General features: G+C 45.4%; 1 protein-coding gene across 1 annotated transcript in view; it reads left to right on the top strand.

The window, feature by feature from the left end:
- Positions 1 to 2,028: 2,028 nt before the first annotated feature.
- The window catches only part of PLP2 (proteolipid protein 2), a 41,358-nt gene continuing 15,886 nt past the window's right edge, over positions 2,029 to 27,500 (top strand). The window contains exons 1-2 of the mRNA XM_089679617.1: positions 2,029 to 2,185; positions 20,733 to 20,888. Coding sequence (XP_089535743.1) covers positions 2,090 to 2,185; positions 20,733 to 20,888 — 252 coding nt within the window. The 5' untranslated portion in view covers positions 2,029 to 2,089. The remainder of the gene's footprint in view (positions 2,186 to 20,732; positions 20,889 to 27,500) is intronic.

The following is a 27,500-nucleotide window of genomic DNA, read 5'->3' as shown; positions in this document are numbered from 1 at the left end:
CTAGACTGCCGCCCAATAGGGGCTTTTAAAGCGTCTCCTATGGAATATACGAGGACCTGAAGTCCGTCGCTGTTTCACGGGCGCACGCAATTTTTAAGGCGTGGCACGTTGGGTATCCTTTTGCTCGATGCGACCTCGTCTTTTAGATTTTACAATAATCGGGTCATTTATTGCGTTTGTGTTCCCTACAATTAACTTTAGTGTATTTTTTTTTTTTTACTGAAATTGTGCGTTTCCAAAATGCTTGCACTGATATCCTGTGCGATAAAACAATGGAACGCCCGCCATTTTATTCTCCAGGGCGTCTGCTTTCCAAAATTTAGAATAGGGGGGTGGTTAGGTCATTTTTTAAAAAAAAAATTTTATTTTTTTGATTTTTTAATTTTTTTTTTTACACGTGTGCAAAACAAACGCACAGAAAAGTGTAAAAGGCCCGTTGATCGGCCTCTGCTGTAGGGGTTAATCGGCGTCCAGCGCGGGACCCTGCGGGGCATCGCTCCCATCATCCACCTCTGCACAGCTTGTAAAGTGTGGAGATGAGGCTCTGAGAACATGTGTCCCGGCCTCAGGGAGGGGGAGGAGGAGGGTAGGGCTCATGTTTTCCCATGGAGCTCTCCAACAAGCCGCTTCTTGTCTGCTGTGATCCCAGCCATGGGGAGTGCTGACACCCTGGGACCCCCCTCCACAGTCTGAGCTATGCTGCCCCCCACCCCCAACCACATTCCTTCCTCTGATGACAACTGACCAATCACCTTTCCACAATCACCTGCTAATTCTAGCAAGACTGTGCTACCCTCCCCCCCCCCCCCCCCCCTCACCCACACCCCCTCCACCTTCACATCTGCAGCACATCCACTTCTATTCATAGAACATAGAGAGAGAGAGTTCCCGAGTTCAACCCAGAGGGGAAAAGGGGCTCCGAAATAATGGCCCCGCAGGACCCTGATGTATGGGGGACTCTGATGGGGACTGTGATGTCCAGGGGGGGGGGTCTGCTGGGGACTGTGATGTAAGGGAGGACTCTGATGGAGACTGTAATATAAGGGGGGACTCTGATGGAGACTGTAATATAACATGGGACTCTGATGGGGACTGTACTATAAGGGGGGACTCTGACCCCCCCTTGACATCAGTCCCCATCAGTGTGCTCATCAGAGTCCCCCCTTTTAGTACAGTCCCCATCAGAGTCCCCCTTACATCACAGTCCCCATCAGAGTCCTCCCTTACATCAGAGTTCCTCCTTACATCACAGTCCCCCCTTACATCGCAGTCCCCGGTAGAGTCCCCCCTCTGAGACTCTGATGGGGATTGTGATGTAAGGGGGGACTGTGATGGGGACTGTAATATAAGAGGGGACTCTGATGTAAGGGGAGACTCTGATGGAGACTGTATTATAAGATGGGACTCTGATGGGGACTGTGATGTAAGGGGGACTGTGATGGGGACTTTACTATAAGGGGGACTCTGACCCCCCCTTACATCACAGTCCCCATCAGAGTTCTCCCTTACATCAGAGTCCCCCCTTACATCAGAGCCCCCATCAGTGTGCTCATCAGAGTCCCCCCTTATAGTACAGTACCCAGCAGAGTCCCCCCTTACATCAGAGTCCCCTCTTATATTACATTCTTTATCAGAGTCCCCCCTTACATCACAGTCCCCAGCAGAGTCTCCCCTCTGAGACTCTGATGGGGACTGTGATGTAAGGAGGGACTCTGATGGAGAATGTAATATAAGAGGGGACTGTGATGTAAGGGGGGACTCTGATGAGTAAGGAGCAGGCTGTGTATATTTGTATAACACACACAGCCCCCCCCCCCCCCCCATGCCTCCCTCTATCAGAGCAGAGAACTCTTCCCACACACGTAGGGGGCGGAGTCTCAGCACTCTTAGCGACCCTCCTCTTTCCTTATACGGCTTTAGAGTGACTGGGGGGGTGTTCCCTCCTGTGTGCACGCCCCGCCCACACCCAGCTAGCAGACAGCTCCCACCACGCCCCCAGACAGCTCCCACCACGCCCCCTAGACAGCTCCCACCACGCCCCCTAGACAGCTCCCACACCGCTCCATCAGCTACTCCCTCCAGTGCCAGCATGTCGGAGCCGAGTGCCCAGCAGAGCGCCAGCTGTACCGAGCAGGTCCGAGCGTACATCCGGACCAAGAAAGGGCTGGTCCTGGCAGCGGAGATCGTAAGACATCCCCCTCCCCCTCTGGGGTACTCGAACTTCTGTCTGCCCCCCTCCTCCTATCTCTGTATATATCATCACTCTCTGTATACCACCCCTACCCCCATATATATATATATATCATCTCTCTGTATACCCCTCCTACCCCCATATATATATATCACCACTCTCTGTATACCACCCCTACCCCGTATATATATATATATATCACCACTCTCTGTATACCACCCCTACCCCCATATATATATATCACCACTCTCTGTATACCCCTCCTACCCCCATATATATATATATCATCTCTCTGTATACCACCCCTACCCCCGTATATATATATCACCACTCTCTATACCCCTCCTACCCCCATATATATATATCACCACTCTCTGTATACCCCTCCTACCCCCATATATATATATATATATCATCTCTCTGTATACCACTCCTACCCCCATATATATATCATCTCTCTGTATACCCCTCCTACCCCCGTATATATATATCATCACTCTCTGTATACCACCCCTACCCCGTATATATATATATATATATATCATCTCTCTGTATACCACTCCTACCCCCGTATATATATATCATCTCTCTGTATACCACTCCTACCCCCGTATATATATATCATCTCTCTGTATACCCCTCCTACCCCAATATATATATCATCATCACTCTCTGTATACCACCCCTACCCCCGTATATATATATATATATCACCACTCTCTGTATACCACCCCTACCGCCGTATATATATATCACCACTCTCTGTATACCACTCCTACCCCCGTATATATATCATCACTCTCTGTATACCCCTCCTACCCCCGTATATATATCTATCACCACTCTCTGTATACCCCTCCTACCCCCGTATATATATCTATCACCACTCTCTGTATACCACCCCTACCCCCATATATATATCATCATCACTCTCTGTATACCACCCCTACCCCCGTATATATATATCACCACTCTCTGTATACCCCTCCTACCCCCGTATATATATATCACCACTCTCTGTATACCACTCCTACCCCCATATATATATATCACCACTCTCTGTATACCACCCCTACCCCCATATATATATATATATATCACCACTCTCTGTATACCACCCCTACCCCCGTATATATATATATATATATCACCACTCTCTGTATACCACCCCTACCCCCGTATATATATATCACCACTCTCTGTATACCACTCCTACCCCCGTATATATATATATATCACCACTCTCTGTATACCACTCCTACCCCGTATATATATATCGCCACTCTCTGTATACCACCCCTACCCCGTATATATATATATATATCACCACTCTCTGTATACCACTCCTACCCCCATATATATATATATCACCACTCTCTGTATACCACCCCTACCCCGTATATATATATCACCACTCTCTGTATACCACCCCTACCCCGTATATATATATATATATCACCACTCTCTGTATACCCCTCCTACCCCCGTATATATATATATCACCACTCTCTGTATACCACCCCTACCCCCGTATATATATATATCACCACTCTCTGTATACCCCTCCTACCCCCGTATATATATATATCACCACTCTCTGTATACCACCCCTACCCCGTATATATATATCTATCACCACTCTCTGTATACCCCTCCTACCCTACCATAATTGACCAACTGCCATTATATTCTTGACACACTGCCATGCCACTTTTGACCCACCATCATTCTATGCCTGATGCACCACACATTCTAACCTTGACCCGTCACCATGTCACACTTGACCAGGTAACCCACTGGCATGCCACACCTGAGGAACCTCCATCCTACACCTGACACACTGTCATGCCACATTGCCCCTCCACCCTTCTATACTTGAAGCAATGTTGTGCCATAGTTTACCCACTGCCATGTCACACTTGACCCACCATCATTCTGTACTCGATGGATTGCTATGCTATAGATGACCTACTACTTTACCACACTACTACACCACACCAACTGCCACTCTATCCCTAATCCATCGCTATCACTCTCTTGACCTATTAATATGCCACACTTGACCAGTCAACCCACTGCCATGCCACAATTGAGCCATCACCATTCTATACTTGGTGGACTGCTGTGCTCTAGTTTGACCTACTGCTGTGCCAAACTTGACCAACTGCCATTCAAACTCTAAACCATCATTATGCCATACCTGACCCATCACAATGCCACCCTTGACCAACCTCCATCCTGCACCTGACTCACTGCCATCTCACAATTGACCCATCACCATGGTACACTTGACCCACCACTATGCTACATTTGACCAGTTGACCCTCTTCCATGCCACACTTTACCTACTGCCATGCCACACTTAACTATCCTCCATTCTATACTTGATGCACCACCATGGCGCACTTGACCCGCCCTGCCATACCACATTTGACCCACCACTATGATGCACTGTTTACCTACCACAATGCCACACCTGACCAGTTGACATACTGCCATGCTACACTTAACCAACTGCCATTCTAACCCTAATCCACTACTGTGCCGTACTTGTCCCGTCACCATCCCATCCTTGACCAACCTCCATCCTAGACCTGACACACTGCCATCCCACACTTTACCCATCACCATGCCACACTTTACCAGTTGACCCACTGCCATGCCACACTTGAGCCATCACCGTTCTATACGTGATGGACTGCTGTGCTCTAGTTTACTCACTGCCATGCCACACTTGACCAACTGCCATTCTAACCCTAATCCATCACTATGCCATACTTGACCCATCATAATGCCACCCTTGACCACCCTCCATCCTAGACCTGACACACTGCCATCCCACACTTTACCCATCACCATGCCACACTTGACCAGTTGACCCACTGCCATGCCACACTTGAGCCATCACCATTCTATACGTGATGGACTGCTGTGCTCTAGTTGACTCACTGCCATGCTACACTTGACCAACTGTCATTCTAAGCCTAATCCATCACTATGCCATACTTGACCCATCACCATGCCACCCTTAACCAACCTCCATCCTACACCTGACTCACTGCCGTTCCACACTTTACCCATCACCATGCCACCCTTGACCAACTGCCATTCTTACCCTAATCCATCACTATGCCATACTTGACCAATCACCATGCCACCCTTGACCAACCTCCATCCTACACCTGACTCACTGCCATGCCATGTTGGACCCATCACCATGTTAAAACTGACCTACCTCCATGCCACACTTGACCAACTGTCATTCTAATCCTAATCCATCACTATGCCATATTTGACCCATCACCATGCCACCCTTGACCACCCTCCATCCTAGACCTGACACACTGCCATCCCACACTTTACCCATCACCATGCCACACTTTACCAGTTGACCCACTGCCATGCCACACTTGAGCCATCACCGTTCTATACATGATGGACTGCTGTGCTCTAGTTGACTCACTGCCATGCTACACTTGACCAACTGTCATTCTAACCCTAATCCATCACTATGCCATACTTGACCCATCACCATGCCACCCTTAACCAACCTCCATCCTACACCTGACTCACTGCCGTTCCACACTTTACCCATCACCATGCCACACTTGACCAGTTGACCCACTGCCATGCCACACTTGAGCCATCACCTTTCTATACGTGATGGACTGCTGTGCTCTAGTTGACTCACTGCCATGCCACACTTGACCAACTGTCATTCTAACCCATCACTATGCCACCCTTGACCAACCTCCATCCTACAGATGACTCACTGCCATTCCATGTTTGACCCATCACCATGTTACACTTGACCTACCACCATGCCACACCTGACCAGTTGACCCACTGCCATGCCACACTTGACCAACTGCCATTCTAACGTTGATTCATTACTATGCCTTACTTGACTCATCACTATGCCACCCTTGACTAACCTCCATCCTACACCTGACTCACTGCCATGCCACGTTGGACCCATCACCATGTTAAAACTGACCTACCTCCATGCCACACCTGACCAGTTGACCTACTGCCATGCCACCCTTGACTATTCTCCATTCTACACTTGATGCACCGCCATGACGCACTTGACCTGCCCTGCCGTACCACATTTGACCCACCTTTATGACTCACCGTTGTGTCACACTTGACCCACCACCATGCCACACATTCCCTGTCCACTATGGAGCAGTCGTTCGACCCCCAACATCACTACACCCTAACGTTTGCCCACTGGTCAGGATTGGACTTTGGGGGGAGGGGTGGGCAGGATGCTGGCTGCACCTTCTTTAAGGTGAATTGTTACTTTGTTTCCTCTGGATAAATCAGAAGAACACTTTCGGAGATCCATAACTTCCTTTCTTCCTCCAGAGAAGTTGCTGTGATTGTATAAAATCCAGAGTCCTCCTACCAACTGCCGCTTCTCCTCCCCTTCTAAACATTCTTTTTTTTTTCGTACTCTGTCTCCGTCTTCCTACTCCCTCCCCTCCCCCCTCTCTGCCCATTCCTGGCCGGTTGTTGGGTATTGCATCATGATGGGTGGGTGAGGGAAGGCCGGGCAATATTTGAATGAACACAATAAATGGAGGCGATCGGAGCACGCGGCGCTGTGTGCTCAGACTGGGTGGATCTCCGGGACAGATGCAAGTGGAGATAGCCTGGGCAGCTGACTAGCTGCAGAACAGATATCAGGCTTCAGGTGGCTCCTCATGGAACTGATCCTTCTGTACGGCAGAGGGGAGACACCAGCCAACCGATTGGACTGATAGAACTTCCTCCCTGAAGGATGATTTTTTTTTTTTTTTGCAACAATGTTTGTTTTGTGATCCCGAACGCTCGATGTGATTGGTGGAAATGAAATATTCTGAAATGTGTGAATGTTGGAATCTGCACAAAGTAGATGTGTGTGGCCGGGCTTTGTCTACCTCGAAGTGGGCGATGATCGCCGCAAACGTCTGCCATTAAAGTGTGCGCAAGGGCCGGTTCGAGCTGGAACGCACGCGTTTTTTGCGCATTCGGTAGGCTGCCAAACGCGCGAAAAGAACGGCAGGCGCGACTTTTAACAATTGCACGGCGAGCGATGCTCTGCGTTTTGTGGCAGGGTCTGGCGCTGCATAGGGAATGGTGATTCCAAAGGGGATTGTACAATCGGATTGTATAGTGTATGGCCGGCCTAACAATCGCTCTTATTTGCTTCCTTTTTTGGAGCTGCTGATCCTGCCAGAAATCATGTCAGCTGATAACGTCCTGTGCTGCGCGGTTACATTGTTCCCAGCTATCTTTGCAAGCAACACAGCACGCTGCGGAATGGGGGAGGTGTTCTGTAGTCCTGTTCTAGGGTGACAACGTTGCTCTTCTATAGATACAGTGCAGGAAGTGTTGTCACCTTCAGGCAGGAAGTGTGTTACTGGCTGGAACACCAGGTGATCATAAAGGAAAAAGAAGAAAACAAAGGCAGCCGCCGTATCAATGGAGGGGTGCTGTGCTATATACCGCGTTCTTCTTCCTGGGTGTATACGGTATATACTTCAACAATCAGGCCGCATGATCTTACATAGACTTTTTTTTTTTAAAGGCAACTCCTGCGGTCACACCCTGGCCGGCAGTCTCTGCAAGAAGGATCTTGTAGGAGGCGTGTCTGCTTGTTGTGTAAACAATTGTGGTTTGTAGTAAGAGGACTCGTAAATTAAAGAGACCCTGTCACCAACATAAAACATTTCTGGTAAAAGCACAGAAAAATGGTGCACCGTCATTGTAGACCCCCTTACATGGGTGGTCGGCGTAGGGCTCCCTGCCGTGGGCGGTCGGTCGGCGTAGGGCTCCCTGCCGTGGGCGGTCGGTCGGCGTAGGGCTCCCTGCCGTGGGCGGTCGGTTGGCGTAGGGCTCCCTGACGTGGGCGGTCGGTCGGCGTAGGGCTCCCTGCCGTGGGCGGTCGGTTGGCGTAGGGCTCCCTGCCGTGGGCGGTCGGTCGGCGTAGGGCTCCCTGCCGTGGGCGGTCGGTCGGCGTAGGGCTCCCTGCCGTGGGCGGTCGGTCGGCGTAGGGCTCCCTGCCGTGGGCGGTCGGTCGGCGTAGGGCTCCCTGCCGTGGGCGGTCGGTCGGCGTAGGGCTCCCTGCCGTGGGCGGTCGGTCGGCGTAGGGCTCCCTGCCGTGGGCGGTCGGTCGGCGTAGGGCTCCCTGCCGTGGGCGGTCGGTCGGCGCAGGGCTCCCTGACGGTGGTCGGTCGGCGCAGGGCTCCCTGACGGTGGTCGGTCGGCGCAGGGCTCCCTGACGGTGGTCGGTCGGCGCAGGGCTCCCTGACGGTGGTCGGTCGGCGCAGGGCTCCCTGACGTGGGCGGTCGGTCGGCGCAGGGCTCCCTGACGTGGGCGGTCGGTCGGCGCAGGGCTCCCTGACGTGGGCGGTCGGTCGGCGCAGGGCTCCCTGACGTGGGCGGTCGGTCGGCGCAGGGCTCCCCGACGTGGGCGGTCGGTCGGCGCAGGGCTCCCCGACGTGGGCGGTCGGTCGGCGCAGGGCTCCCCGACGTGGGCGGTCGGTCGGCGCAGGGCTCCCCGACGTGGGCGGTCGGTCGGCGCAGGGCTCCCCGACGTGGGCGGTCGGTCGGCGCAGGGCTCCCCGACGTGGGCGGTAGGTGTAGGACTGGTAACAATTGTAGGACTCTTTATTTTGGTAGTCATTGGAGGACTCTCTTACATTCATGGCCATTATGGGACCTTCTTCCATTGGTGGTCATTGCAGGACCCTCTTACATTGGTGGTCGTTGTAATACAGCCTTACATTGGCGGCCACTGTAGGGCCCCCTTACGTTGGCGGCCACTGTAGGGCCCCCTTATGTTGGCGGCCACTGTAGGGCCCCCTTACGTTGGCGGCCACTGTAGGGCCCCCTTACGTTGGCGGCCACTGTAGGGCCCCCTTACGTTGGCGGCCACTGTAGGGCCCCCTTACGTTGGCGGCCACTGTAGGGCCCCCTTACGTTGGCGGCCACTGTAGGGCCCCCTTACGTTGGCGGCCACTGTAGGGCCCCCTTACGTTGGCGGCCACTGTAGGGCCCCCTTACGTTGGCGGCCACTGTAGGGCCCCCTTACGTTGGCGGCCACTGTAGGGCCCCCTTACGTTGGCGGCCACTGTAGGGCCCCCTTACGTTGGCGGCCACTGTAGGGCCCCCTTACGTTGGCGGCCACTGTAGGGCCCCCTTACGTTGGCGGCCACTGTAGGGCCCCCTTACGTTGGCGGCCACTGTAGGACCTCCATCCGTTGGCGGCCACTGTAGGACCTCCATCCGTTGGCGGCCACTGTAGGACCTCCATCCGTTGGCGGCCACTGTAGGACCTCCATCCGTTGGCGGCCACTGTAGGACCTCCATCCGTTGGCGGCCACTGTAGGACCTCCATCCGTTGGCGGCCACTGTAGGACCTCCATCCGTTGGCGGCCACTGTAGGACCTTCATCCGTTGGCGGCCACTGTAGGGCCTCCATCCGTTGGCGGCCACTGTAGGGCCTCCATCCGTTGGCGGCCACTGTAGGGCCTCCATCCGTTGGCGGCCACTGTAGGGCCCCCTTGCAAATATGTAAAAAGATAATTGGTGTCAGCAGTAATCTATCTGAGAGGCAGAAATTGCTCATTGCTTCCTGCAACCTCCGGAGGAACCGTGGTTGAGGAAGGCTACATCAGACCCACGGGGAGTGTTGCGCCTACTTTTCGATGGAAGGGTCACTGCTCAGTAATGACTTCTGTGACCCGCCCAGTAAATCTGTTCCCTTGTAAATGACTCCTGCTGTCTCTGAGCATGGAGGACTATTCATAGAAGGCTGGACAGAAGACACGAGACCAGAGAACAGTTGATGTCCATCGTGACACGTCAGATTTTCTCTCTTCTATCTCTGATGAAGAACGCCTGATAATGTACACGGCAATCATTCACTGACACCATTACACAATGTACTGCACAGATACGCCTACAGTATGGATGGGTTCGTATGAATCATTTTGTTTCGTGGCGTGCCTCCTCGAGAGGAGCATTGTGGGACAATGATGTCTACTGCAGAAAGGCCATTGTAGGGCCCCCTTATGTAGGTAGGCCATTGTAGGGCCCCCTTATGTAGGTAGGCCATTGTAGGGCCCCCTTATGTAGGTAGGCCATTGTAGGGCCCCCTTATGTAGGTAGGCCATTGTAGGGCCTCCTTATGTAGGTAGGCCATTGTAGGACCCCCTACGTAGGTTGGCCATTGTAGGACCCCCCCTACGTAGGTTGGCCATTGTAGGACCCCCCCTACGTAGGTTGGCCATTGTAGGACCCCCCCTACGTAGGTTGGCCATTGTAGGACCCCCCCTACGTAGGTTGGCCATTGTAGGACCCCCCTACGTAGGTTGGCCATTGTAGGACCCCCCTACGTAGGTTGGCCATTGTAGGGCCCCCCTACGTAGGTTGGCCATTGTAGGACCCCCCTACGTAGGTTGGCCATTGTAGGACCCCCCTACGTAGGTTGGCCATTGTAGGACCCCCCTACGTAGGTTGGCCATTGTAGGACCCCCCTACGTAGGTTGGCCATTGTAGGACCCCCCTACGTAGGTTGGCCATTGTAGGACCCCCCTACGTAGGTTGGCCTTTGTAGGATCCCCCTACGTAGGTTGGCCTTTGTAGGACCCCCCTACGTAGGTTGGCCTTTGTAGGACCCCCTTACGTAGGTTGGCCATTGTAGGAGCCCCTTACATTGGTTGGCCATTGTAGGACGCCCTTACTGTGGTGGCCATTGTAGGACCTCCTTCCATTGGTGGCCATTGTAGGACCTCCTTCCATTGGTGGCCATTGTAGGACCCCCTCCCATTGTAGGACCCATTACATTGATGATCACTGTAGGCTTCCTGTCCACTTACCCACATTTTTTCTTTTACCATGTGGTGGCAAGGTGGATAATGATTCCTGAACAGAAATGGCACCTGCCTTCTGGAACGAAAGGAAGATGAAAGCTTTATCGATGGAACTGCCGTGGTATCTTCAAAAAATGATGAATATTTGAAAGCCTTTTGCTTGACACCCACCAATTACAACACGTTGGATAATTTTTGCATTGGCATGTAGTCACCCCCACCTGCTGCCATTGTAGCTTAAAAGGGGTAGTTAGGGAGGGGGGTTAAAAACTCAGCACAAGGGTGCAATTTTACCCCCCCCCCCCCCCGATCTCCCACTGGAAAGCCTAGTACTTCCAGGTACACCTGGACATGCCTCCACCACTCCTGACCACTGCAGTGAGATTTCTGGTCTAGAGAGCCACGGTCCACAGCCGCAGGCTGGTGGTTGGGGGATGGGCTGCATTTGTGGCAGTGGGGCGTGCTTACAGTTAAGGTGTCCATACACCATACAATCTGATTGTACAATCTCCTTTACATTTACCAAATCTGTGTAATATGGAGACAGACCTAAACCATGCATTCAATGTATACCGAATCAGGGAGGCACTTGCACTACATAGTTGATAGTGAATCTCGAAAACTGCGGCCAGGGGTTGAATTAAGTCCTTTGCTTGCCGTCATCTAGCCCTTGAAGCACTATTTTTCCCACTGACACCAATGGTGGGATACTATTCCCCCCCACTGACACCAATGGTGGGACACTATTCCCCCCCCTGACACCAATGGTGGGATACTATTCCCCCCCACTGACACCAGTGGTGGGGCACTATTCCCCCCCACTGACACCAGTGGTGGGGCACTATTCCCCCCCCACTGACACCACTGGTGGGGCACTATTCCCCCCCACTGACACCAATGGTGGGGCACTATTTCCCCCCCACTGACACCAATGATGGGGCACTATTCCCCCCCCACTGACACCAATGATGGGGCACTATTCCCCCCCACTGACACCAATGATGGGGCACTATTCCCCCCCACTGACACCAATGGTGGGGCACTATTCCCCCCCACTGACACCAATGGTGGGGCACTATTCCCCCCCACTGACACCAATGGTGGGGCACTATTCCACCCCACTGACACCAATGGTGGGGCACTATTCCCCCCCACTGACGCCAATGGTGGGGCACTAGATTGTAAGCTCCAAGGAGCAGGGCCCTCCTAACCCTCTAGTATGAACTGTATTGTCCTGTATAATAATAAATTCCTCCCTCTGACACCAATGGTGGGGCGCTATTCCCCCCCACTGATACTAATGATGGGACACTATTCCTCCCACTGATACCAATGATGGGACACAATTCCTCCCACTGATACCAATGATGGGGCACTATTCCTCCCACTGACACCAATGATGGGGCACTATTCCTCCCACTGACACCAATGATGGGGCACTATTCCTCCCACTGACACCAATGATGGGGCGCTATTCCTCCCACTGACACCAATGATGGGGCGCTATTCCTCCCACTGACACCAATGATGGGGCACTATTCCTCCCACTGACACCAATGATGGGGCGCTATTCCTCCCACTGACACCAATGATGGGGCATTATTCCTCCCACTGACACCAATGATGGGGCACTATTCCTCCCACTGACACGAATGGTGGGGCGCTATTCCCCCCCACTGACGACAATGATGGGACACTATTCCTCCCACTGATACCAATGATGGGGCACTATTCCTCCCACTGACACCAATGATGGGGCACTATTCCTCCCACTGACACCAATGATGGGGCACTATTCCTCCCACTGACACCAATGATGGGGCACTATTCCTCCCACTGATACCAATGATGGGGCACTATTCCTCCCACTGATACCAATGATGGGGCACTATTCCTCCCACTGATACCAATGATGGGGCACTATTCCTCCCAAGACATTTTCCACTCCCACTGGCCACAGTCCGGCCTCTCTAAAGTCTGAAGGATAATAAACTGGCCCTTTTGTTTAGAATGTTTGGGGCTCCGGCTCTAGAAGATTGTACAATCAGGTTGTATAGTGTATGGTCAGCCTTAGCTGCAGTTAATGATTACAGTTGTATAAAATTCTTCAAGTTGGGATTTCATCGCGGCTGTAAGTGCTGCTCTCCTCCCAGGAGACTCCACATTACTGTATTTCCTTGGCAGCCTCACAACTACTCATTCCACCGTGACGAATGCGATAATAACGATAATGTGCAATTATCCCGAATTCATTGAATCGCCGTCCATCCATCCATCCATCCGTGCTGCGGGGAGTGAAGGATTGTAGAGGCTGGAGCTTAACCCTTCCAGTACCAAGAATGCCATACATACTGTACATCATGGGGGGGTGTTATAATACACTGTGGCAATTAAAGGGTTCAACCTAAATCTGCCTAGCTCCTCCCCTTCAGTCTTGCACAGGTGTACCGGCTCCTCCCCTTCAGTCTTGCACAGGTGTACCGGCTCCTCCCCTTCAGTCTTGCACAGGTGTACCGGCTCCTCCCCTTCAGTCTTGCACAGGTGTACCGGCTCCTCCCCTTCAGTCTAGCACAGGTGTACCGGCTCCTCCCCTTCAGTCTTGCACAGGTGTACCGGCTCCTCCCCTTCAGTCTTGCACAGGTGTACCGGCTCCTCCCCTTCAGTCTTGCACAGGTGTACCGGCTCCTCCCCTTCAGTCTTGCACAGGTGTACCGGCTCCTCCCCTTCAGTCTTGCACAGGTGTACCGGCTCCTCCCCTTCAGTCTTGCACAGGTGTACCGGCTCCTCCCCTTCAGTCTAGCACAGGTGTACCGGCTCCTCCCCTTCAGTCTTGCACAGGTGTACCGGCTCCTCCCCTTCAGTCTTGCACAGGTGTACCGGCTCCTCCCCTTCAGTCTTGCACAGCTGTACCGGCTCCTCCCCTTCAGTCTTGCGCAGCTGTACGGGCTCCTCCCCTTCAGTCTTGCGCAGGTGTACGGGCTCCTCCCCTTCAGTCTTGCGCAGGTGTGCGGGCTCCTCCCCTTCAGTCTTGCGCAGGTGTACGGGCTCCTCCCCTTCAGTCTTGCGCAGGTGTACGGGCTCCTCCCCTTCAGTCTTGCACAGGTGTACGGACTCCTCCCCTTCAGTCTTGCACAGGTGTACGGACTCCTCCCCTTCAGTCTTGCGCAGATGTAGCGGCTCCTCCCCTTCAGTCTTGCGCAGGTGTGGCGGCTTCTCCCCTTCCGCCTTGCGCAGGTGTGGCGGCTCCTCCCCTTCAGTCTTGCGCAGGTGTGGCGGCTTCTCCCATTCCGCCTTGCGCAGGTGTAGCGGCTCCTCCCCTTCCGCCTTGCGCAGGTTTAGCGGCTCCTCCCCTTCCGCCTTGCGCAGGTTTAGCGGCTCCTCGCCTTCCGCCTTGCCCAGGTGTAGCGGCTCCTCCCCTTCCGCCTTGCCCAGGTGTAGCGGCTCCTCCCCTTCCGCTTTGCCCAGGTGTAGCGGCTCCTCCCCTTCCACCTTGCCCAGGTGTAGCGGCTCCTCCCCTTCCGTCTTGCCCAGGTGTAGTGGCTCCTCCCCTGGATTGAAATGGCTTACTCTGATTTCTCTGCACGCTGTGAGCTTCTCACAATGTGCATTAGAAGCTGCAGCCAGTCAGACAGAGCTCCGTCTCATTTCCTAGCTGGAGGATGCCCAGCAACATCTAGCTCTTTCTTCCCCAGCCTGACTGTCCCTGGCCCCTCCCCTTTCATTCATTTGATTTCAGTTCTTTCAATCGCAAAGGCTCAGCATCACCTGTGGGCGTTATCTAGGGTGGTCTGCATGCAAATACAACACCCACCCCTCCAGGTCATTTTGATATTTGCACAACTGCTCCCACTGACTGCATCAGGGCTGAGGGCTCTCGAGAGGAGTACTGGGACAGGGTGCTGTGATGTTTTCAGGGAGCTATGTACAACACCCTGCTGGCCCCTCCCACCACCCATGATCTGCCTCAATTGCATAGAGAAGCACAGGGACCCAGTGATGACATCATGGGGTGTAAAAAAAAGATATATTTAAAAAGTAATAAGCAGATTAAATTTGGGGTTAGAATTTATTTTAGATTTCTTCCATGGCCTTTGGAAGTGGTCTGGTGCGGATTACTACTGGAATCTGATAATAAAGATGCCCCACCCCCTCCATCAGCCCACCAATGATGCAAGTTGTCCTTCCTTGAAGGCTTTTTCTTTCAGCACTGCCATCTTGTATCAGACCCTACACCAGGTGATATATATAGTTTGGGGGATATTTCATAATTGCTTAACCCCTCCCGGCCCTTTAAGGGTTTCGGGAGGCGGGGCTGGGTTTTAGAGTCATGTGACCGCTATGATTCGCTGTCACGGCGGTCACATGATCCGCAAAGGTCCTAATCGCAAGAAGAGATCGGGACCTTTCCGTGAGTACTGGACGTGTGTGCTGGGAGTGCACATGTCCATCCTTTTGTTGTAAGGGGAGACTCTGATGGGGATGCTAATGAAAAGAAATGGGGACTCTGATGGGAACACTAAAGTAAGGGGAGCTCTGATTGCATTCTAAAACCAGTGGGGACCCTGAAAGGGGTTCTGTTGGGGATCCTGAACTAAGGGGGGGGGGACTCTGGGGACCCTAAAGTAAGGGGAGACTCTGTAAGGGTGACTCTGATGTAAGGGGAGACTCTAATGGGGACCCTAATGAAAAATAAAGTGTGTACTCTGATGGGGAACCTGTAATAAGGGAGGACTCTGAAATTGGTGGCTCTGATGGGAACACTAAAGTGAGGGGAGCTCTGATGGCATTCTGAAACCAGTGGGGACCCTGAAGGGGATTCTGTTGGGAACTCTGAAGTAAGGGGGGTACTCTGGGGACCCTAAAGTAAGGGGAGACTCTGTAAGGGCGACTCTGATGTAAGGGGAGACTCTAATGGGGACCCTAATGAAAAAAAGCGAGGACTCTGATGGGGAATCTGTAATAAGGGAAGACTCTGAAATGGACACTGAAATTGGGGGCTCTGATGGGAACACTAAAGTAAGGGGAGCTCTGATGGCATTCTGAAACCAGTGGGGACCCTAAAGGGGATTCTGTTGGGGACCCTGAAGTCAGGGGGGGACTCTGGGGACCCTAAAGTAAAGGGGGACTCTGATGTAAGGGGACTCCAGGAGGCTGCACATTCGCGCGCGGCCAAGAGGTTAAAGCTACATCTCCAGGCAGATATAAAATCCATCCAATAAAGCAGCTCTGTAATCATGAATTCACCATTAAATCTATTTTTTTTAATTTGTATTTGTAATCACCCGAATGTGACCGAGTATCCGTCTTCTGCAGTCCCTGTACAGCAGGGCTGGACTGTGAGAGGACAAAGCAGCACAAGGAGCCAATCAGTTCCTGTGCTGACAAGAAGCAGCCCAATCAGAAGAGACAGCAGAGCGGCAAAGGGTGGAGCTCACCGCTGTGCTGCTTCTCCTTTCACTGCCCAGTCCCAGGATGGGGGCTCGTCCGGGATGTCCTGGGCTCAGAGGAAATGGGTTGAAGAATGCTGACTATTAGACATGAGGACATCTAGCGGCAGAAAAAGGGGCTGCAGGGGAATTCTCGGGGTTATTGTATCTTTTAATGGGCCATCTATTCTGGCTGGAGTTCCGCTTTAGGTCCGTGAAGTACATGGGGGGGGGGGAAATGGGAGGCATGGCAGCCGGAAGGGTTAATGCGTTTTTTTTTTAAGGGCTCAATAATTGGCGTTTAAGCAGCAAGTCCTCATCGCACGCCTGCAGCTCCCAGTCCTGGCGGGATTGTGCGCTCGGTGCTGATCGAAGGTTCCTGTTTCCATGGAATGTAAATAGAAGGAATCAGAGCGCTCTTTATGCCTCAGCAAGCTGGGCTCTATCCACGCGGCTCAGGAAGGGATGAGTAATACACGGCGATGCCTTCCTGACACACCCTGGCCGCGTGTGCGCCAAAAATAAAAAACTAGACGGCTCGAATATTCCCCGGATTGGATACCTGGAGCTCGCCGCACTCTCCCGGGGACCCGCCGCGCTCTCCCAGGGACCTGCCGCGCTCTCCCGGGGACCCGCCGCCTCCTGGTGTGCTGCACCGCGAGCGTCCACTAAAGTAGAAACTGCGTTCTGGATTCTAACCCGGACTGCGGAAGAAACGATACAATGTATGAATTCTAACCCAAATTCCGGAGGAAATGATACGATGTATGAATTCTAACCCGAATTTAGAAGGAAACGATACAATGTATGAATTCTAACCCGAATTTCCATGGAAATGATACAATGTATGAATTCTAACCCGAATTTCCATGGAAATGATACAATGTATGAATTGTAACCCGAATTTAGGAGGAAAGGATCCAATGTATGAATTATAACTCGAATTTTGGAGGAAACGATACAGTGTATGAATTGTAACCCAAATTTCGGAGGAAATGTATGAATTGTAACCTGAATTTCAGAGGAAATGATACAATGTATGAATTGTAACCCGAAATTCAGAGGAAATGATACAATCTATGAATTCTAATTCGAATTTCAGAGGAAACTATACAATTTATGAAGTGTAACTTGAATTTCGGAGGAAATGATACAATCTATGAATTCCAACCCGAATTTCAGAAGAAATGATACAATCTATGCATTTGAATTTCAGAGGAAATATATGAATTGTAACTCGAATTTCAGAGGAAATGATACGATGTATGAATTCTAACCCGAATTTAGGAGGAAATGATACAATGTAAGAATTCTAACCCGAATTTCGGAGGAAATGATACAATGTATGAATTCTAACCTGAATTTCAGAGGAAATGATACAATGTATGAATTCTAACCCAAATTTTGGAGGAAATATATGAATTGTAACCCGAATTTCAGAGGAAATGATACAATGTATGAATTCTAACCTGAATTTCAGAGGAAATGGTACAATGTATGAATTCTAACCCGAATTTAGGAGGAAATGATACAATGTATGAATTGTAACCCAAATTTTGGAGGAAATATATGAATTGTAACCCGAATTTCAGAGAAAATGATACAATCTATGAATTCAAATTTCGGAGGAAATGATACAATGTATGAATTGTAACCCCAATTTCGGAGGAAATGTATAAATTGTAACCCGAATTTAGGAGGAAATGATACAATATATGAATTATAACCCGAATTTCAGAGGCAATACAATGTATGAATATTGAGACACACGTCGTCTGGATGCTCCATAGTTTGGATTCTGCTCCCATATCCGTTCTGATCGATCGAAGTCTCCCGTGATTCCATCGATGTGCGGACATCTATCAGTCAGCGTTTCCCAATCATCATGAATCTGATGACATCAGAGGCCCCCAAACTTCGGCCCACGGGCCACATATGGATTTTATTTGCTGGTCCGCAGTTTATGTTCACAGCCTCTGCTCCCCCTTTCCTCACAGTAGGAGAGCACAATGATTGGGGGGGGGGGAATACTGACGGGGACCCTAAAGTAAGGAGCGGCTCTGATTGAGATCCCTTTGTAAGGAGGGGACTCTGATGGGAAACACTAAAGTAGGGGGAGCTCTGATTGCATTCTGAAACTAGTGGGGGCCCTGAAGGGGATTATGTTGGGACCCTGAAGTAAGGGGGACTTTGATGTAAGGGGAGACTCTGATCGGGATGCTAATGAAAAGAAGTGGGGACTCTGATGGGGAACCTGTATTAAGGGAGGACTCTGAAAGGGACACTGAGATTGGTGGCTCTGATGGGAACACTAAAGTAAGGGGAGCTCTGATGGCATTCTGAAACCAGTGGGAACCCTGAAGGGGATTCTGTTGGGAACTCTGAAGTAAGGGGGGGACTCTGGGGACCCTAAAGTAAGGAGGACTCTGATGTAAGGGCAGACTGATGGGGAACCTGTAATAAGGGAGGACTCTGAAAGGGACACTGAGATTGGGGGCTCTGATGTGGACACTACAGTAAGGGGAGCTCTAATGGCATTCTGAAACCAGTGGCGACCCTACAGTAAGGGGGGACTCTGATGGGGCCCCTTAAGTAAGGGGGGACTCAGATGTAAGGGGAGGCTCTGATGGGGATTCTGTTGGGGACCATGAAGTAAGGGGATACTCTGTAAGGGCGACTCTAATGTAATGGGAGACTCTGATGGGGAACCTGTAATAAGGGAGGATTCTGAAAGGGACACTGAAATTGGGGGCTCTGATGGGGACACTACAGTAAGGGGAACTCTGATGGCATTCTGAAACCAGTGGGGCCCTGAAGGGGATTCTGTTGGGAACTCTGAAGTAAGGGGGGGGGGGACTCTGGGGACCCTAAAGTAAGGGGGGACTCTGATGGGGACCCTAAAATAAGAGAGAACTCTGCGGACCCTAAAGTAAGGGGAGACTCTGTAAGGGTGACTCTGATGTAAGGGGTGACTCTGATGGGGATGCTAATGAAAAGAAGTGGGGATTCTGATGGGGAACCTGTATTAAGGGAGGACTCTGAAAGGGACACTGAGATTGGGGGCTCTGATGGGAACACTAAAGTAAGGGGAGCTCTGATGGCATTCTGAAACCAGTGGGGCCCTGAAGGGGATTCTGTTGGGGACCATTGAAGTAAGGGGGGGGACTCTGGGGACCCTAAAGTAAGGGGGGACTCTGATGGGGACCCTAAAGTAAGAGGGGACTCTGATTGGGGACCCTAAAGTAAGGGGATACTCTGTAAAGGCGACTCTGGTGTAAAGGGAGACTCTGACGGGGAACCTGTAATAAGGGAGGATTCTGAAAGAGACACTGAAATTGGGGGCTCTGATGGGGACACTACAGTAAGGGGAACTCTGATGGCATTTTGAAACCAGTGGGGCCCTGAAGGGAATTCTGTTGGGAACTCTGAAGTAAGGGGGGAGGGGGACTCTGATGGGGACCCTAAAATAAGAGAGGACTTTGGGGACCCCAAAGTAAGGGGAGACTCTGTAAGGGTGACTCTGATGTAAGGGGAGACTCTGATGGGGAACCTGTAATAAGGGAGGACTCTGAAAGGGACACTGAGATTGGGGGCTCTGATGGGAACACTAAAGTAAGGGGAGCTCTGATGGCATTCTGAAACCAGTGGGGCCCTGAAGAGGATTCTGTTGGGGACTCTGAAGTACGGGGGGGACTCTGGGGACCCTAAACTAAGGGGGGACTCTGATGGGGACCCTAAAGTAAGCGGAGACTCTGTAAGGGGAGACTCTGATGGCATTCTGAAACCAGTGGGGACCCTGAAGGGGATTCTGTTGGGGACCCTGAAGTAAGGGGGGGACTCTGATGAGGACCTTCCCACTGACTGGTTGTAGGACACATGAGCAGATTTGGGGGGGTCCAAAAGGAACAATTTCTCTAATATAGGTGAGTATTTTGAGGGTTATTTTAGCATATGTAAGTCTGTCACGGCTGAGGACTACAGGACACCTCCCCCTCCCCTTATCTATAACATAGGGGAAGGTGTTCTGTAGTCCTCGGAGGTGACCCGCGCATGGCTTGATAACACTGAGATTTCTGCAGTTCTAAGACACCACAGTGACAACGCTGCTCCGCTGTAGATACAATGCAGTGAGCGTTGTCACCCCAAGACAGGAAGTGAATTTCTGCCGGGGTCACCAGGTCAAAATGTAGCAAAAAAGCCTAAAAAATGTTGTTATTCCAGAATATAATCCCGCCTTCTCCTACTTCGCAGGTTTGCTGCCTCATTGTCCTGATTTGCTATGCGGCCTCCCGTACCCCGGGGTACCTCGGCATCGCCATCACTGAGCTCATCTTCAGCACCATCTTCTTCTTCCTCTTCGCTCTTCGCTACGACCAACAGATCGCCTTCATCCACTGGGGCTGGACGGTGAGTGCCGACCGCGCGCCAATCATGACACGCAACCTGCTGGAGCGCCTCTATCGTGCAGAAGGCACAACATTACTTTGTTAGAAAAAAAAAAAAATTCCTTTAATTCTTTTAGTGTCATTTTTTTTTTTGCACTATTTATGACATTTTTAAACGTTGGAAAAAAAAATTCCTTTTGTCTGTTTATGCATTTAAAAATGTCATAAATAATGCAAAAAAAAAAATGACACTTAAAGCATTAAAAGAATTTTTTTTTTTCTTTTTTAGCAAAGTAATGTGCCTTTTTTATTGTGCAGAAGGCGCAACATTACTTTGTTTAAAAGAAAAAAATACTTTAATGCTTTTAGTGTCAATTTTTTTTTTTTTGCATTTGTTGACATTTTTAATGTGTAAAAAAAATCATTTTGTCTGTTTATGCATTTAAAAATGTCATAAATAATGCAAAAAAAAAAATGACACTTAAAGCATTAAAATAATTTTTTTTTTTTTTAGCCTTTTTTTTATTGTGCAGAAGGCACAACATTACTTTGTTTAAAAGAAAAAAATACTTTAATGCTTTTAGTGTCAGTTTTGTTTTGCATTACTTATGACATTTTTAAACGTTGAAAAAAAAAAAAAATTCATATTCATAAGAATGTTTATGCATTAAAAATGTCATAAATAATGCAAAAAAAAAATTTACACTAAAAGCATTAAAGTATTTTTTTCTTTTAAACAAAGTAATGTTGTGCCTTCTGCACAATAAAAAAAAGGCTAAAAAAAAAAAAAAAAAAAAAAAAAAAAAATTATTTTAATGCTTTAAGTGTCATTTTTTTTTTTGCATTATTTATGACATTTTTAAATGCATAAACAGACAAAATGATTTTTTTTACACATTAAAAATGTCATAAATAATGCAAAAAAAAAAAAATTTACACTAAAAGCATTAAAGTATTTTTTTCTTTTAAACAAAGTAATGTTGTGCCTTCTGCACAATAAAAAAGGCACATTACTTTGCTAAAAAAAAAAAAAAAAAATTCCTTTAATGCTTTAAGTGTCAGGTTTTTTTTGCATTATTTATGACATTTTTAATGCATAAACATTCTTATGAATATGAATTTTATTTTTTTTTCAACGTTTAAAAATGTCATAAGTAATGCAAAACAAAACTGACACTAAAAGCATTAAAGTATTTTTTTCTTTTAAACAAAGTAATGTTGTGCCTTCTGCACAATAAAAAAAAAGGCTAAAAAAAAACAAAAAAAAAAAAAATTAATTTTTAATTAACTTTAATTCTTTTAGTGTCAGGTTTTTTTTTGTTTTTTTTTTAATTATTTATGACATTTTTAATGCATAAACAGACATTAACATTTAAAAATGTCATAAATAATGCAAAAAAGAACTGACACTAAAAGAATTAAAAGATTTTTTTTTTTAAACAAAGTAATGTTGTGCCTTCTGCGCAATGAAAAAAAAAAGCTACAACATTACTTTGTTTTTTTTGGTTTTTTTTTAACAAAGTAATGTGCCTTTTTTTTTATTGTAAAGGCACAACATTACTTTGTTTTTTTGAAAAAAAAATTCCTTTAATTCTTTTGGTGTCAGGTTTTTTTTTTTGCATTATTTATGACATTTTTAATGCATAAACAGACAAAAGGAATTTTTTTTTGTAGCAAAGTAATGTGCCTTTTTTTTTTATTGTGCTGAAGGCACAACATTACTTTGTTAAAAAAACAAAAAAAAAAAAAAAAACTTTAATTCTTTTAGTGTTAGTTTTTTTTTTTTTGCATTATTTATGACATTTTTAAACGTTAAAAAAAAATTCCTTTTGTCTGTTTATGCATTAAAAATTTCATAAATAATGCAAAAAATAAACTGACACTAAAAGAATTAAAGGATTTTTTTTCTTTTAAAAAAAGTAATGTTGTGCCTTCTGCACAATAAAAAAAAGGCACATTACTTTAACAGAAAAAACATCCTCTAATTCTTTTAGTGTCAGTTTTTTTTTTTTTCATTTTTTATGACATTTTTAATGCATAAACAGACAAAAGGATTTTTTTTTTTAAACGTTTAAAATTTCATAATGCAAAAAAAAAATGCTGACACTAATAAAAATTAAAAAAAACAACACTTTGTTTTCCATTAAACTTTATTACCATTTACAAACAAACATGCATCCTGGGTGTTCACATGCCTGCCCCAGGTCCTTTTTATATCTAGAGATCATGTATAGAGATAGAGATCATGTATAGATTTTACATATATATTTATTTTTGTTGTAATTTAGAGTTTATAATTGTTAAACGTTTTTTATTATTCTTATGAATAATAATAAAACATAATTACATTTAAAAAATAAATATATATGTAAAATCTATACATGATCTCTATTATTAGTAACAAAATTCTATTTACATAAAAAAATATATATATATATATATATTTAAATGTAATTAGAGTTTATTATATTATTAATAATAATAGTAACCATTTTAAAATAAAATGTAAATATATATTTATATATATATTTTTTTTTATTTTAGAGTTTATTAAAGTAACAATAATAAACTCTAATTACATTTAAAAAAATACATTATATATATACATATACATATAAATATATATATATATATATATATATATATTTTTTTTTTTATGTAGTTAGAGATTATTATATTAATAATAATCATAGTAATTATCATTATTGTTATTACTATGATTATTATTAATATAATCTCTAACTACATAAAAATAATAATAATAATAATTATATGTGTATATATATATATATATATATATATATATATGTATGTATGTATGTGTATATATATATATATATATATATATATATATATATTTTTTTTTTTTTTTAGTTTATTATTATTATTATTATTATTATATTTTTTTTTTTTATGTAGTTAGAGATTATTATATTAATAATAATCATAGTAATAATAACAATAATGATAATTACTATGATTATTATTAATATAATAATCTCTAACTACATAAAAAAAAAAATAATAATAATAATAATAAAAAAAAAATACATTATATATATATATATATATATATATATATATTTTTTTTTTTTTATGTAGTTAGAGATTATTATATTAATAATAATCATAGTAATTATCATTATTGTTGTTTGTTATTACTATGATTATTATTAATATAATCTCTAACTACATAAAAAAATAATAATAATTATATGTATATATATATATGTATATATATATATATATATTTTTTTTTTAGTTTATTATTATTATTATTATTATTATTATTATATATTTTTTTTTATGTAGTTAAAGATTATTATATTAATAATAATCATAGTAATAATAACAATAATGATAATTACTATGATTATTATTAATATAATAATCTCTAACTACATAAAAAAAATAATAATAATAATAAAAATTTAAAAAAAAAAAAAAAAATATATATATATATATATATATATATATATATATATATATATATATATATATATATATATATATAAAATGTATTTTTTAAAATGTAATTAGAGATTATTATTGTTAATAATAAAACTTTAATAAACTCTAAAATAAAATAAAATAAAAAAATATATATATATATATATATATATATATATATATATATATAAAATGTATTTTTTAAAATGTAATTAGAGATTATTATTGTTAATAATAAAACTTTAATAAACTCTAAAATAAAATAAAAATTATATATACATATATATTTACATTTTATTTTAAATTGGTTACTATTATTAATATAATAAACTCTAATTACATTTAAATATATATATTTATATATATATATATATATTTTTTTTTTAATGTAAATAGAATTTTGTTACTAATAATAGAGATAGAGATCATGTATAGATTTTACATATATATTTATTTTTTAAATGTAATTATGTTTTATTATTATTCATAAGAATAATAATAATAAAAAAAAGTTTAACAATTATAAACTCTAAATTACAACAAAAATAAATACATATTTAAAATCTATCTCTATATATGATCTCTATACATAAAAAGGACCTGGGGTGCCATGCCTATGCGCACACCCAGGATTTTATTATTATTATACAGTATTTATAAAGCGCCGATAGTTCGCTCAGCGCTGTACATTACAGAGGGGGACAGAACATGTGACAGAACAATACCAATACAATGCAAAACATGAGGGGATCGAGGGCCCTGCTCTTTCGAGCTTACAATCTAGGAGGGTGCATGTTTGTTTGTAAAGTGAATGGTAATAAAGTGTTTTTTTTTTTTTTTTTTTTTTTTTTTTATTATGAATAAACTCTAATTCAATTTAAAAAATAAATAAGTGTGTGTGTATATATGTGTAATAGCACTGGGGGGGTGGCAGGTTCTCAGTAATGAGGCTTCCGTGGTCTGAAACAGGAAATGCTGTTACTGGCAGCCACCCCAGATTTGCCTGTAGTGTGTATACGGTGTATACCAGGACTACGTAACAATAGAATTCAGGGTTAGAATGTTATGATAATAATTGTAATAATTATTATTACAGCATCAAATACAATCATAATAAACATTGTTGCTGTTATTTGTTGATAATAGTTATTGTTATTATTTATTATTATTTTCATTTGTTATCAATTTCTTTTATGGATTGTGATAAATGTGTAAAGAAAAAAGAAAGTGCCAAATGTAATTTTTTTTTTTTTATTATTATTTTAAAATACTTTGAATTTCTGTCCCAAAGCCAACCAGTTCAATTTTTAGAAATAATAAACTAGTGCACTGCTGATATGCAAACTGAATGAAGCGAGTCCCTAAGGGCCCGTCCACGCCAGCATGGTCCACTGATGATAAACGCATCTCATTAACGCACGCTGTGTTAGAAATGTCCAGAAATTGTGAGTTCCGCATTCCCAGTTGCGCCCGACACCACAGGCAGGTTACACGTCCTTTGGCAAGGCGCGTCAGGGTGGGACTCAGCGCATGTTGTGTGGATGGGCCCCTAAAATGAGTTCTATTAAATGTACTAATCATTTATTGATCCGGATTGGAAGGTCTCGGGCACAAGATCCTCACCTCTGAGCTTGCTGTGTCTTTCCTTCCCTGTGGTAGGGATGAGTCAGACTCCCCACATCACTCATACAGACAGCAGTGAGGGGGGGGATTTCTGCAAGTGGCGGGGATTTCCCAGGGTTCTGGCTTTGATATGTACCCTGTAAAACCAGTGACACCAGTGACAGTGTTTTGTCACATTGTCTCAGTCAGTTATTTCTGGAATTCAGGCCGCCATTATTAACCCGTTTATTTTTATAAGTTCAGCTCTTATCCCTCTACCCCACCCCCCCAATGGATCCGAGCAGTTTTCACATTACTGCTATAGGCAGGAACTCAAGATAACAAAGTAAAATAAATAAAATAAAATAAATAAAAATTTTAAATTAACAATAATTAAAAAAAAATAATAATAAAATATATATATATATATATGTGTGTGTGTGTGTGTATATATATATGTATGTGAGTATATATATATATATATATATATATATATATATATATATATATATATATATATATACAGTCATGGCCGAAATTGTTGGCACCCTTGATATTTTTCCTGAAAATCAAGTATTTCACACAAAAAAGGTATTGCATTAACACATGTTTTGCTATACACATGTTTATTCCCTTTGTATGTATTGGAACAAATATAAAACAGAGGCAGAAAAGCAAATATGACATAATGTCACACAAAACCCCAAAAATGGGCTGGACAAAAGTATTGGCACCCTTAACTTAATATTTGGTTGCACACCCTTTGGAAAACATAACTGAAATCAGTCGCTTCCTATAACCATCAATAAGCTTCTGACACCTCTCACCCGGAATTTTGGACCACTCTTCCTTTGCAAACAGCTCCAGGTCTCTCTTATTGGAAGGACACCTTTTCCCAACAGCAATTTTAAGATCTCTCCACAGGTGTTCAATGGGATTTAGATCTGGGCTCATTGCTGGCCACTTCAGAACTCTCCAGCGCTTCTTTGCCATCCATTTCTGAGTGCTTTTTGACGTATGTTTGGGGTCATTGTCCTGCTGGAAGACCCAGGATCTTGGACGCAAACCCAGCTTTCTGACACTGGGCCCTACAGTGCGACCCAAAATCCTTTGGTAATCCTCAGATTTCATGATGCCTTGCACACAGTCAAGGCACCCAGTGCCAGAGGCAGCAAAACAACCCCAAAACATCATTGAACCTCCACCATATTTTACCGTAGGTACTGTGTTTTGTTCTTTGTAGGCCTCATTCCGTTTTCGGTAAACAGTAGAATGATGTGCTTTACCGAAAAGCTCTATCTTGGTCTCATCTGTCCACAAGACGTTTTCCCAGAAGGCTTTTGGCTTACTCAAGTACATTTTGGCAAACTGTAGTCTTGCTTTTTTATGTCTCTGTGTCAGCAGTGGGGTCCTCCTGGGTCTCCTGCCATAGCGTTTCATTTCATTTAAATGTCGACGGATAGTTCGCGCTGACACTGATGCTCCCTGAGCCTGCAGGACAGCTTGAATGTCTTTGGAACATGTTTGGGGCTGCTTATCCACCATCCGGACTATTCTGCGTTGCAATCTTTCATCAATTTTC

The sequence above is a fragment of the Staurois parvus genome, unplaced genomic scaffold (assembly GCF_062004578.1).
Source record: "Staurois parvus isolate SC_StPar_1 unplaced genomic scaffold, SC_StPar_1.0 ptg000228l, whole genome shotgun sequence".
NCBI classification, from domain to species: Eukaryota; Metazoa; Chordata; class Amphibia; order Anura; family Ranidae; genus Staurois; species Staurois parvus.
Note: the sequence above shows the minus strand (reverse complement) of the source record. Positions and strands in the feature narration are given on the sequence as shown.